Source organism: Vicia villosa, linkage group LG5 (assembly GCF_029867415.1).
Source record: "Vicia villosa cultivar HV-30 ecotype Madison, WI linkage group LG5, Vvil1.0, whole genome shotgun sequence".
Taxonomy (NCBI): domain Eukaryota; kingdom Viridiplantae; phylum Streptophyta; class Magnoliopsida; order Fabales; family Fabaceae; genus Vicia; species Vicia villosa.
This window is the reverse complement of record NC_081184.1, coordinates 61,411,775-61,425,832: the sequence shown is the minus strand read 5'-3', so window position 1 is coordinate 61,425,832 and position 14,058 is coordinate 61,411,775. Positions and strand designations below refer to the sequence as shown.

Sequence of the window (14,058 nt, the reverse complement as noted above, 5' to 3'; positions counted from 1 at the left end):
GGGAAATCAATAAAGATAAATAAAAGGCATTGTACATCAAATGTGAATTTAAATCAATAGTTGTTACTCTCACAAACTTAAAATATACTACCTATAATATCTACTTTTCTTTCTAAATTAATAATTGGTATATTTACTTTACACTTTAAATAATGTTTAATCATTAGTGTTTTTGAATCCTATTCTTTATAGGTACAAGACCAGCTTATTTGTAAAAATATCTACCTTTTTTTTTCTAAATTAATAATTGGTATATTTACTTTACACTTTAAATAATTTTAATCATTAGTGTTTTTGAATCCTATTCTTTATAGGTACAAGACCAGCTTATTGGTAAAGCATCAATTAATATGTGATTTTTTTTGTTTGTACCAATAATAAGTTTTTGTGTTTTTCTAATTCTCTAAATTTGATTATGTTTTACCATTTAACATTTTTTCTCTTTTAAAAATTATATTAAAAATATAAACTATTAATTATTTTTAAAGAAATGCAATCATAAGTATTAGTTTTATACTTACAAATAGTTTTCCACGTTGTGAATTGATTATTCATTATTTTGTTTTTTTTGGTACAATTTTCATTATTTTTGTATACAATTTACGTTTCAAAATGAATATCGTTTAAAATTTTTCACACAAAATGTAATCATATTGTCATGATACATTGCACTTTTACTAAATTAACCTTATAAATATATTGGAAAACTATTGTAAAGTGATTAAATAAAGCACACAATTAAAAATAATAATAATCATTACTACATTGAAAAGTGAAAGTGACATTCATTTTGAAACATTTTTTTCTCTAAAATGTCACTCATTTTAAAACGGAGAAAGTATTATTTAAATATCCAAACAATAAAAAAGAATCTACTTTGTTATAATCCAGTTCATCCCATTCCATTTATTCTTATTCTCCTCCTCTTCATTATATATTCAAATACAGCCCTGTGAAACATGAACTTCAAATAGAGAAAATTCGTTTTGGGATTTAAACCGATAGGAGGAACAAAAGAAGCATTGTTAGAAGTAATGCCCATTCCTTCCTTAAAAACAAATGGAAATACCGAATCTTTAGACTACCATTCCTATTTGGCTAAAAAAGTCAGACAACAGATAAGATGGTGGAAAGTGTTTCTATCAATTAGGTAGAGCAGATAGGGTTGTCCAGCTCGCACCTTTCAGTCCTTAAGATGCAAATATCATTTAGAAGCTTCAAAAGACACCATGTGAGCTTATCAAAAAAAAAAAACCACCATGTGATCATCTTTTTTAGCGCTGAAAACACGAGTTACACTACCAGAGACATCACTCATGTATAGGTCAGACACTGACACATGTGAACACCAGACACTCCTTGAGCAGGGGGATCAGTAACCTGTGGTGTTTGCACAAAGCACAGCATTTTCCTAACTCTCAACAGAAAAAAGAAACTAATAATAGAATGGTAAACCTAGAGGGAATGGGGTTCTACCAATTATCTTTTTTCTTTACATGCAAAAGAAAAGCAGGTAAAGTTACTTATCATTAACTGAATGTAATTACAATGGGAATAATTTTTACATCAAAATTCTGAGAAAAAAAATTAAGCTTTTCTAGGCGAAATTAAAAAAATACTATCAAACAATTTTGTTGCAACAAAGATTGAGTATCCTTGCTTTGCGTTGAAAATCAGTATTCTCAAACCTCAATTAGAAAAGAAATATACAACTCAACTCTGCAACCAAAAAAACATGAACAACCATTAGTTTGACCACAAGAAGTTGAACACGCTATAAGCCACCACAAAACCTCAGTTTTTTTAACACATTCAGCATGATGATTACAATTCACATCTTAGTTAAACCAAATCAAATAATAGTTAAACACTACAACTATAATAATCAGAATATCATATATATCCGATTGCAAATAGATAGTATTCCCCTTACCCTGCAACACGAGCAGAGAAACACTATGCCAAAGCTAGATTTAGTGTTGTGTTAAGACTGTTACGGAATTTGGCACGTACCTATGACCACTTAAAACGGTATAATCCTGTTAGACATCAAAACCAATAAAATCCTGTGTATGTGCATGAAGAACAACTTGGCGTTCCAGCTATTCAGGTGAGAGGCGGCATGTTTGGAATACCAGGTTGAGGTGTAGGGGGTTTGAGTAATGACCTCAAAGAATCCATAATGCTGGCAAAAGAAGGGCGTTTCCAGGGCTCACTGCAGTAAATCAAGCATATCGAGTATAAATCAATAAAACCTATCACAGAAATTTTAAAATACAAAATGGCTGATGTAATCATATACTCACTTGGCCCAGCAAGCCTCAATTATTGCAGCTATTTGGGGATTCAACTCTCGTGGGATCTCGAGCCTTTTTCCCTTGAAGCCAACAGCAGCAACAACCTACAGGACAGTACATATTTGTGAATATTGAAGTGATAAAAGATAAACAACTCTAACAGACTCTTGAATGACCAACTCTAAAATGGTCATTTCTTGCAATCATTTTCAATTTCTATTACAAACCGCGTACGGCGTATTACTACTATGTCATACTATTTTGTATATTCTTACTTTCATAAGTTTCAGAGCTTGTGAATCTTTCATAAAAGCTGAAGCAATATAATTATAAATTTATAATAGAAACTATTAAGCATACTTGAATTTTAGGTGCTACGGGTAGAAAACCAACCTGTGCTGGATTCAAATTACCCCACGGCTGTTGCAATGTTGCAAGCTCCCACATGATTACCCCAAAGCTGTAAAGATCAGACTTCTCATTTGATGGCTCGTCACGAAGAACTTCTGGAGCCATCCACTCAGGCTAAGGTAGGAAAAGGAGTACAGTTTAACTTTTATTTAAAACAAACTTCTGAATCATTAGACACAAAACAGAAATATCTGTAAATACTTTAAACTTACAGTCCCAGCAGCTGACTTGGAAGAGAGAAATGTATTGGCCTTTAAGCGGGAAAGCCCAAAATCACAAACCTAGAGAAATGGCGTTGCCATTTTTAAGAGCAAAAAACCATATATCCAAGAAAATTGAGTTCCAAATCAAATTTAAATATCAATCGTGCAATTTATTAAAGAATAAAAAAACTGATAATTGTTTAAAGAAATTATAGTTTTTTCATTGTTTTATCTTTCTAGGCAAATAAAAAAAATACCATTGTATGCTATATTAAAAAAGAGATGAAGTTTGGTGACTAATTACAGGCTTGTATCCATACAAGGTTATTTGCAAATGAATGATGCAGGGAAAGAAATAGAGAATCAGAATATTACTTTCAAGGACAACTATTATTTCCATTAAACTCTTTAGATTTAAGTCTACTAGATATAGGACCTGTTTGGATAAACAGCTTATTTGCAGCTTATAGCATAAGTGCTTATCAAAATAAAAACTCATGAATAAGCTTGCATAAGTTATTTTTATAATAAAAGATAAAATAAATTTAAATTGTTTTAATATACTATTAGTTGTTTTCATAAGCTATCTAGGATAATTTATTAAAATAAGTTCAAAAAAGTTTATGAAAAATGTTCTGATAAGATCTCCCAAACAATGTCACAAAACTTATGTCAATAGCTAAGCTTGAATAAGCTAAGTCAAACAGGCCCTACAGGAGCTTCATTCTCACCTTCACAGTGTATTTCTTGTCAACAAGAAGATTTGGAGATTTCAGATCTCTATGAACAATTGGGGGATTGCGTTTGTGAAGATAATTCATCCCCTTTGCCTGTAAACGAAAAAAATACAAATAATTATGAATGAATTACAACCATTATCACATAACAAATTCAAAAATTAATAAAAACCAGAAACAAAACAATTGTTTAAATGCATACCACGTCGTAAGCCATACTAAGCCTACGCCTTTCATCCAAAACTTCCTTGGCACCAGGTCTATGCAACAGCCTATATAAGCTACCCCTGCACTTAGTTCAAAATCTGTTAGAATTTCAAGGTTAAAAGGATCCTATAGCCTTGGAAAATTTCCATCTATTGGTAGAAAAAGATTAGGGACAGTTAGTGACATAGATGAAACCTTGATAAATATTCTGTGACAATTGATAAGTTAGGAGGTTGAGTGACTGCCCCCATTAATAAAACAATGTTTGGATGCCGCAAATGTTTCATTATTGCAACCTGGCAAGAGAAGTTAGAATACAGATCAAATAAACAGCAAGCAACTATTCAAAGAGCAATTATGTTTTCTCTGCTTGAGACATGGTTAGAACTTTCAAGCATACCTCCCTCATGAATTCTTTGAAGCGTTCAGCATGAAAATCTTGCTCCATCAAAATTTTCACAGCAACATCCTGCAATTAGTTATGCGTTAAGGGTTGAAAAAAAATATAAAACAAATAAAAAGTAGAAAGAAGAAGCAGTCATAAAAGAATTAAAATAGAAACAGAGAAGTAAAAGGCGATAAGCATTAAAAATATGTCATTTGATGTGTAGCTCAAAAAAATATGTCCATAAAGGCAATGTTGTACTTTAGTCGCCACACTAAAGGAAATAATAGGAAATATGAAATCAATGGACTGCCATTAACCAACAGGCTGCAAACAGGTGTCTGCTTGCATCAGTCAACAAGCAAAAACAACAAGATATTATGTCGATGGCAAATGGGCGAAAGACATAGTTTTGAAGTACACACCGGTAGGTCGTTATGAAATCATCAACTTTGTTTTGAAAAATATCTCATGCTCAAGCAATTTCTGTCCATCAAACAATTATTTTCAATTGACTGGACACAGGCATAAAAATATTGGAAGCAGCCATTTCAGGAACAAATGGAACATGGAGACAATAATTATGATAAGATGCTTAAACTACATATGTAACATTTCATTTGATATAAATACATTTGCAGGTGAAGTGTTTCTTGACCATAATTATAATGCTTGGTCCAGCTAGAAAGCGTTATTTACAAAAACCAAAGAAAAATGTTTAGTGCCTTAAAAAAATGTGATCACTAAAAAATTGATATTTTTACTTTTGATCCTTGTTATTGTGTTAGTCCCTATAATATGTGCTTCAGTTCAGAGTAAACTAGACATTGTAATCACCTGATAATATTGCTTCAAATCACTAAAATATGATATCAATTTTATTTTTTAGGGACTAACTCAACATGATTCAAATATTATAGAGATCAAAACAAAACAACAAAGACTAAAGCAAAAATAAATATCAGACTAAACGAGAAAAGATTACAAGACTAAAACCAAAAAGGGACATTTTTTGGAAAAAAAAAATGTTAGTATCAACTATTATTATATTGTTGGTTGGGTTAGATTAAAGCTCTCGACCTCCGTATCACTCTACTCTTTAACTCCCCCACACCAACCACCAAGCCAACCTTATATCCTCAACTAATAGCATATTTAAACCTATTTTCCAATACCAGTAGAGTCTTGACTAGTTCATAAGCTCTTATGCTTATGAAACAAGCTCCAAAAAATATTGAAACCACTTAACCTTTAGGAGTAATGACTACTTCTGTACTTACAAAATGATAGTATTCATGCACTGATAGACTCACACACATATAATTAGCATTATTTACCAATGCAAAGACTTGGGCACTAAAAAAATCAACGGAGAAAAGTAATGAGGATTGGTTTTGCACTAGATGTAAATTGGGATGGGCTTAACATAATGTTTATTGGACAGGACTTGTCCACTTGTTTTTGTGGTACTATACTTGTACTTGATATAAATTATTGCATAGTGTATTAAATATAAATTATCTTCCCTTTTTCATTCCTTCCCTACATTTTCAACAAAACAAGTCAGACAACCATAATTTGATTTACTTATACAGTGTGAATTATTATTAAGAGAAAAAGTGGCTTACCGAGCCATTCCACTCAGCACGATGCACAGTTCCAAAAGAACCTGAAATACAATATGTTGTCATTTTCAAGTAATGACTACAAATACTAATTGCACAAATACATTAATTACTTTGTCAATTAGGTAAAGATCAGATTTTATTGATTAACTTTACGAAGTAGGGTACGAGCAAGTCAATTTTTTGGTGGGGTATTTATGTAGAGCTGTGTTTAATTGGAAAGATTATTTCAAATGGTTTCTATTAAGGTTTAACCATGACCTTTTTAACAAAACCTCCCTAACAGATATGCATGTGAATTGGGGAGTTCTGTTGCAATAATGAGCTAGCTTCTTTTTCTTGTTTTCTCCTTTACTATTGCCATTGCTAAGGACAACATCCATTTCACTTTTACTAAAGCTAAGTATGAGTCTTTTATCCCCGCAAAAAAAAGGAAGACTTTTTAAAAATTATTTGAAATTTATAAAGATGTACCTGATCCTATTTTTTCTTTTAAATTAAGATCATTCCAGGGTATAGCTAAATCCTCCATGTCAAAGGCAACTTCTCGAGTAGGCTTGCTAGGAATCAGTTGACTTCCTTCGACAAACCTCCTACCCTCAATGACATCATCATTGGCAATATAAACAGGACGCTTATGCTTTAAAGGAGGTGGATACTTGCCCACAGTTGTCGAGTCTATATAGTTCTGAGGAGGGTTACATAACATATATGTTTCAGAAGCTTGATCATGTGTGCTCGGAAGAGCAGATTGCGGATACAAAGGAAGTTGAGAACTTCTGTTAATGTCACTCGAAATTGGCTTAAGGTTATTCCTTTCATTGCATTTCCCATCGAACTGTTCTGAAATGGAAACTCCAGAACTTACATTAGTAACAGTTCATATGTATATATTTGCATATCAGATTATAGGATCAGATTACGGGATCAAATTATAGGATCGCACGTACAAAATAACAAATAATTGACTTGCAAAAGAAACATCTATAAGAAGGGACTGCTTTTATTTTATCAACTCACAAACTTATCAAACATTAGATCAATAGCTCAAAAATCTAACAATCAAGCCTTATCCCACTAAATGGGATCGGCTACATGGATGAATTTTCACCATAATGTTCTATCTAGGACCATGTTTCTATCCAAATCGTTAATCTAAAGATCTTTCTTAAAAACTTCTCTTATAGTCTTTCTAGCTCAAAAATATATATATCAACTCAAATTTCAATCTGCAAAGAGACTAAGAGCTGATTTGATTTGTATAAACTGCTCAAAACAGCAAACGAATAGAGTTCAATTCAAATAAGAATATCGCAACACTGACATGTTATTTAGGTTCATACCTAGTTTGGTAAACAAAAAAAATATTTATTCAGAGTAACCTGCTTAAAAGAGAAGTTTTATCACTCGAAAAGATGGGGAGAAAAACAAAAAGGATCTGGGAGGTCTAATCCTAAATTCTTGATAAATTCAACAATAAGCTCCAAGTAGATCCTTCAAGCCAAATGTAAACAAGAACAAAGCCCAGATTTAGAATACCAAAAACTTTTAAAAAAAACTGAATGCTACCTGCAGAACTGTTGTCGAAGAAAAGCTCAAGAGATAAACAGTCTGAGAAATACTGTTTGGCAAGTGACCTGAAATCAATTGTAGTTTCAGCTGATTTAAGTCTTGGAAAGCGCAAGGGTGAACAAAATGAGATGGAAGATGGACCGTTCAGCAAAGAATCAGGTTCGCATAAGTGTCCTGGCTTCCCAATTAAATCAACAAGATATTCCCTATCATTAGATTATGTAAGATGTGAGGTGATGAGAATATTACTCTTAAGAAAATCTATTTAAATGTTAGTTAATATACATAATACTTGCAGAAAGTTATATATGGCTAATAAGATTGCATCTCTACTTATAAACATAAAGGTATGTACATGGAAAATAAAGCATATACCTCTCAAGCCCAAATCGAACAAGACAAGAAGAAGCATCATCTCTTTTGCAATATTTACATCCCTTTGCAATTCGACATGGTAAATCAATGGCATCAGCTAGTACCTAAAATAACAAACATACGGCAAATCATTCATAAGAGGTTAACTACAGTCCACCCACACGGACAAAAACTCGTCAACATGAGTAATCACCACCTTAAACTCCGGACAAGAATTAAAGACTTACTTTGAATAATATGGCACGATGCCTGCAGAGGCCAACAGATAGACTACCTATGGGAAAAACAACAGATCCTAAGCAATCTTTCAGGTTATTACTGCAATCTCTCCAGAAAGAAAGAAATGTATCCTCCCCAGCAGAAGCTGAACCCCTTCTTATAGCAATAAAACATAGTTAGACTGACATGACCAGATAAAAAACTAAATAGGTCAAGCTATGAAAGCCAAGGAGGCTCACCCCATGCGGTTGCAAACCAGCTTCGAAAGCTGATCCACAACCTCTGTTGTTGTTATGCTGCTACAAGAAATGTCTTGAACTATGTTTTGCAGTTCTCTCAAGCTGGCATCATGGTGCCGATCCACTAAAACTACTTCAAGGGAAGAATCGATGCGGGGATGCACAGACTTTAGAGTATCAACTGATGGGATTCGGCTGTTTTCCTGCAGATCAGTGCACACAGTCCAGACATAGGAATCCATCCCATGAATTAAGTAAAATCCATCGGGGATTTTATCAGAGTACGATAGGCAGCCATTCACCTGGTGTACGTTAATAACAAAAGACATTATTAACTTTCACATATCTAACAATAAATGCAACAATGAAACATTTCCCACCTTCAAATATCAGTGGTAGAGTAAATCCTAAAGAGGGGAGGACCGTTCAAGAAACTGAGATGTCGATTTCAATTTCATCTTTCAAGAAATGATTATTATACACAAAGCACATTCAGTTGAACAGCAACAATGTCAAGACATTAAGTAGTATTTTCAATATTTGTCTGACTCCACAAACATTAAAATTATCTATTTGAACTTTTCTGCAGGACAACAATAAGATAAGCATTTCTTCAGGGAGTAAAAGAATTCAACTCAAGAATGAGCATTATGATAATCGCACGCAAGTCACAGTAGTAGATACTCTAGCAACCTATGAAGCACGAACATCACGAACTCGACTCCGACACTAACACGGCAACACCGATAACAATATGAAAAAATGAATAAATTAAACATAATCACAAGTAACAGTGCAGGTGTCGGTGCTACATAGCTAGCAACACTTCCCAGAATTCCCAGCAAAGTAAGTGCAAATTAAAAGTGAAAATTGTGACAGCATAAGATAAGATAGTCATCCTCATTCAGTGAGAATGCCAATGGCAAATATTTTTCCAATGAAGTAGCACAAAAAAAACATATTGAATAAAAGGACCCTACAACAATTGATTCAAAGTTCAACTATATCCCATATAATAAATGATTCAAAGTTAATTAAATCCCATACAACAAACAAAGTTTCTTAAGTTTTATACTAAGCAATTCCCCTCCATTCAAGTCCTATATACGCCGGTAACAGATTATATCCACAGTCAAAATATATGTACAGTCACAGCCATTGACCTTAATCAAAAGCTCGCAATTCAAAGAAAAGCACAACAAAAACATACCCAGAATCTATGAGACAAAGCCTCCGGCGAAGACGATAACCTCAAAGAACCTTCTTCCGGCACCGGATCCAGAAAATTCGGATCATCCGCACAAGTAGCATCCGACGACAGCCTCAACGCCAACGCAAGCTGCAACTGATAACTCTCCTCCGTCTGCTGCGCCCAGCTCTTCCCGGAAGATCCACCCGTCCACCCCGGCCCCTCAGACAACTGATTCCTCACCTCACCAACCTTAAATCCATCCTCCTGCAAATATCCAAATGCATCCACCTCACTAGCCGCCGCCGTCGACAGCGTCTGCGCATAGTACTCCCCTCCACCAGACAACGAGCTTTCACCGTAACTACTCCCGCTCGATTGCCTCTGTAACCCGATAGAAGAGTACAAATTCCCGATCCGATTGTTCCCTTGCTGAGTCAACCTATGATCGCCAACTAACTCCCAATCAAAACCTAAACCTCTATCCATCTTTCCGCCACGGCTCGCTTTCCCGTCGCTCGAAGTCGACGGAGCACTACCGCCGGCGGCATACGAAAACGGATCGTCCGGAACTTGACTCAGTACCGAGTAATTAGATCTTCTCGCAGGCATTTCCATCGAAGTCAATCACAATAACCGTTTTTCTTCTTTCTTCTTTCTTCAGTCACAAAACCCTAAAACTTCCATTGCTCTAGTTGAAGTTTATTTTAATTATTTAATTTCTCTCTCTAGAATCTGATAACTGTAACTGAGAACGGTGGAAAGAAATTTCTCTCTCTACGGGATTGGTGTACCGGAGAGAGAGTTTTTTATTTTGTTTGTTTAATTCGGTGGCGCAATCGTAAATAAAAATAATTTTGAAAACGTTTTGGTTTTTTTGATTCAGTGGGAAAGAAACCCGGTATTGGTTCAATTCACCTGGTTGCATTTTTTTAATAGTCTCTAAATAGTAAGTATGACTTTTTTGTTTGAATAACCAAAATAATATATATTAATTTCTAAAATTATTAAAAATAATAATATATGAACCAGTTGGATTTTGTAAATTATTATTATTATTATCGGCCGGCGTTAGAGTTAATGTATGTGTTGTTATTGACAAATCTGAATCTAGTTTGGAAAATGAGATGAGAGTAAACGCAAGTGCTGGTTATATTGATATGGATGTGGATTTAGCTTTCGCGTGTGACCATGTTTGTGTTGGTAAAATTAGTTCAGTAGTGGCGCCTAGAGATGGAATGGAACATGCCGCCAGGGTGATGATAGTGATGTGGATTTCCGGCTTTGCTATATTTTGTAAAAAGAAATATTTGATATTATTAAAAAATGTATTTTATTGTATAGTAATTTAGATATTTGATTTTAAAATCTTTAAAAAACACGGAATTATTTTGTGTTTGTTTATCTAAATAAATATTTTAGTTTATATGTTATAAAATATATTTTTATTAACATTAATCAAAACATAAAAATGAGTCAGTAACAAAAAAGTAAAAATGATTATTTTATTTTTAAAAACATGCTGATTTTAACAAAATAAAGTGTAAGAAGTAATTTAGATTATAAAATAACAAAATTATAAATGATCTTTATTATCGCTTCTTTAAGTCAGAAAGTTGTTATTAAATATTGTATAAGGTAAATATTATATAAATTTATTTTTAACTAAGAGTTTAATGGTAATAGAGTGTCACAATAAAAAATATCATTCAAGTATTGAATTATATAAGTAATTTAAATTTTATAGATTAACTTGATAGAATATATAATTATCATTAGTTGAAAATGTAAAAATAATTACATCATCCATGCAAGCAAGTGTACATATACTAATATGACGTTTTGTTCAATCTCATAAAATTATTTTTATTTTTTACAATTTTAAAAAAAATTAATATAGTAAAAGAATTTTACACATACGTATAATCAAATAATGTAAACATATTATTTTTATAGATTAATTTTTGAAATATCTTTACAAATATATGTATATGTCAAAATTTGACTGAATATATGTCCATCGTGATTGTTAATTTTTCAATTAAAAAGTTAATTGATAATTTTAATGACAACAAATAAATAAGAGGAAAAATTTATGTACAATTCTTTGAGGATGGTTCTTACTATTTTCCAATAAAAATAAGACAAATATACTTAATTATCATTTAGTGAATAAAAATAGAATAAATTTGTATATGTGTAAGAGGAAATTATACACTTATCATATTTTTATTAGAAAATAATAAAAATCACACATAAAGAATTGTATCTAAGTTTTATCCTAAATAAACAATGCGCATAATTAAACATTTATCAATCAACTTAATCTAAATGCAAGGTTGTCATCCTAACCCTAATGCTTATGTGGCATGATTATAGCAACTTTGAACACAATCCTAACTATCAACTTAATCTAAATGCAAGGTTGTCATCCTAACCCTAATGCCCCTAATGCTTATGTGGCATGATTATAGCAACTTTGAACACAATCCTAACTATAATGCTTATGTGGCATAATTTTAGAATTTTCAATTTTTATGAGCCACTATATTTTTCTAACAATATTATTAAAAGCACCTTTCAAATCACTATATTTTTAACAATATTATTAAATCATCTTTCTAGCAATAACATCAAATAGTAATAGTATAATAATATTAATAAATAGTTATTACTTTATTATTAATCCTTCAATAATTATATTTTATTAATAAAAATTATTATTATTGCATTTAAAATAAAATTATGATATTTTAATATTATTATTATTATTACTATTATTGTTAGACAATTTTTTTACCTTAAGACATTGAAAAATTCAAAAGTCAAACAAATAGTTTTCCATGAAAAATTCAAAAGTCATATTAGAAACCTATTAAAATTATGAAGTTTTATCACTTTTTTATTTTTCACATCAAATCACATTTATCCAATTTAATATCCTAATTTTATTATAATAAATAAATAATTTGTAATAAATTGTCTCACTACCAAAAAAAATATTTGATATTAAAACATTTGAAGTCAATACTTTAATATGTAAAATTTTATATTATTAGCTCATAAACTTAGTTTATTTTAATAATATATAATATTTGATTTTATTTACTTATATTTGATTAAAAATAATCGATTGACCAACTAGAATTAATATGAGTAAAAAAAATTATTAGGGCAAGATTTTATTAAAAATAATTAGTCAATATTTTTATTGATTATTATTATTCATTTTATAGATATAAACTTCTACATGAAAAAAAACAAATTTCATAATTCTAGATTTTTTTACTTGGCTAAAATATATTCCATAAATATTCTTCATTTGCAATACTATGAAATTATTATAATGAAGCTAAAAGTAAATATATTTTAATTAGGATACAAATATTTAATTAGTATTAATTAATAATAGATTTTAATTGGTAAAACGGTGAGTTACAATTTTTTTTGTAACATATGAGTTACAAAATAAGAGTTATTGTCTTTTTAATAATCATTCTTATGGATATAAATACATTGCTGGTAGATGAGTTTTACATGTCTGTACTATATATTTTGTTTTAGGTCTTCATCATTCTCTTTAAATAAGGTTGAGAGTTGAGACAGTACTTCATTTTTTATTTTGTATTGATATTTTCCTTTTTTTTTTCATATATTTTAGCTATTATTTGATTTATATATGACAAGTAACTCAACTTATTCTATTGTAGTAATTATATATATTTCAACTATTTTTTGTTGCAGTATATCTTCATCCTCTTCTACCCAAACAAAGACAAGGTACCTATTTTTTTTTTGTATCGATGTTTTATTTCCTTTTCTTATTTTTCACTATGTGTTAACTATTCTTCAATTTATATGACAGACTTATGATTTAATTTACTCTATTATATCAATTATCTAAATATTATAACTATACGGTTTTGTAATAATTTTTTTATAGGATTTTGTGATATAGTTTTCTCTACTATTTCTGGCTGACGTAAAGAAGGAGGAAGAATTATTTTGTTGCTACTTTTATATTCTTATTATTTGAAAATCATGTGAAAAATCATATAAGTATCTGTCTCTAACCATCATATATTGAAGGTCTTGAATTATGTTACAAATGATTCTAACAGTATTATTATTATTATTATGATAAATTATATTAATTTCTCATATAAGTAATATTTATATTTTAATTATGATTGTGATTTACTTGCAAGCTGTTGCAAGAGTAAATTGAAATATTGTTTCAATTGTTGTAACTTATCAAAATAGTCAATTTTGTCTTTTATTATTCCAAATAATTGATTCGAAATTGTAATGTTTAAATATGAATAATAACGATATTAATATTAACACTATATAATTATATATTTTTGTCATCTTTATTTTATTAAATATTAAATTAACACTATTATAATAATAATAATAATTACTAATAAAAAATACTAATAATAATAAAAAATAATATTGAATCATCTCTATTAATAATATGATAATAATAATAATATATAAAGTTTAAATTATACAAATGTATTGAAATAAATAATTATAAATTTGATGCAAAGAATAAAATAGGGATACCATACTAAACAACAAAATAATTGAAAT

The 14,058-nt window shown here is 30.5% G+C and overlaps 1 protein-coding gene across 2 annotated transcripts; it reads right to left on the bottom strand.

Annotated features, from left to right (window-relative positions):
• Window positions 1-1,509: 1,509 nt before the first annotated feature.
• On the bottom strand, window positions 1,510-10,352 carry LOC131601700 (serine/threonine-protein kinase CTR1). Of its 2 annotated transcripts, XR_009283797.1 has the most exons (16): window positions 9,481-10,351; window positions 8,271-8,572; window positions 8,040-8,184; window positions 7,813-7,916; window positions 7,435-7,643; window positions 6,340-6,708; window positions 5,869-5,909; window positions 4,256-4,324; window positions 4,051-4,151; window positions 3,851-3,935; window positions 3,643-3,741; window positions 2,921-2,989; window positions 2,691-2,822; window positions 2,307-2,401; window positions 2,014-2,215; window positions 1,510-1,719 (listed from the first exon to the last, which is right to left on the bottom strand). XR_009283797.1 is itself a non-coding variant. In XM_058873564.1 (15 exons), the coding sequence occupies exons 1-15, from the start codon at window positions 10,075-10,077 to the stop codon at window positions 2,107-2,109; spliced, it is 2,526 nt and encodes an 841-aa protein (XP_058729547.1). In that variant the 5' UTR covers window positions 10,078-10,352; the 3' UTR covers window positions 1,728-2,106. The 2 variants fall into 2 exon arrangements, 1 of the variants encoding a protein (XP_058729547.1); XM_058873564.1 differs by lacking the exon at window positions 1,510-1,719 and having other exon boundaries at window positions 1,728-2,215; window positions 9,481-10,352.
• Between the last annotated feature and the right edge of the window lie 3,706 nt (window positions 10,353-14,058).

Coding starts and splice junctions, on each gene's coding strand:
- LOC131601700 (XM_058873564.1), bottom strand. CDS start 10,077: ATGGAAATGCCTGCGAGAAGATCTAATTACTCGGTACTGAGTCAAGTT. Junction 4,152..4,255: donor TCAAAGAATTCATGAGGGAG/GTATGCTTGAAA, acceptor TTCTCTTGCCAG/GTTGCAATAATGAAACATTT. Junction 3,742..3,850: donor TTAGTATGGCTTACGACGTG/GTATGCATTTAA, acceptor TTTCGTTTACAG/GCAAAGGGGATGAATTATCT.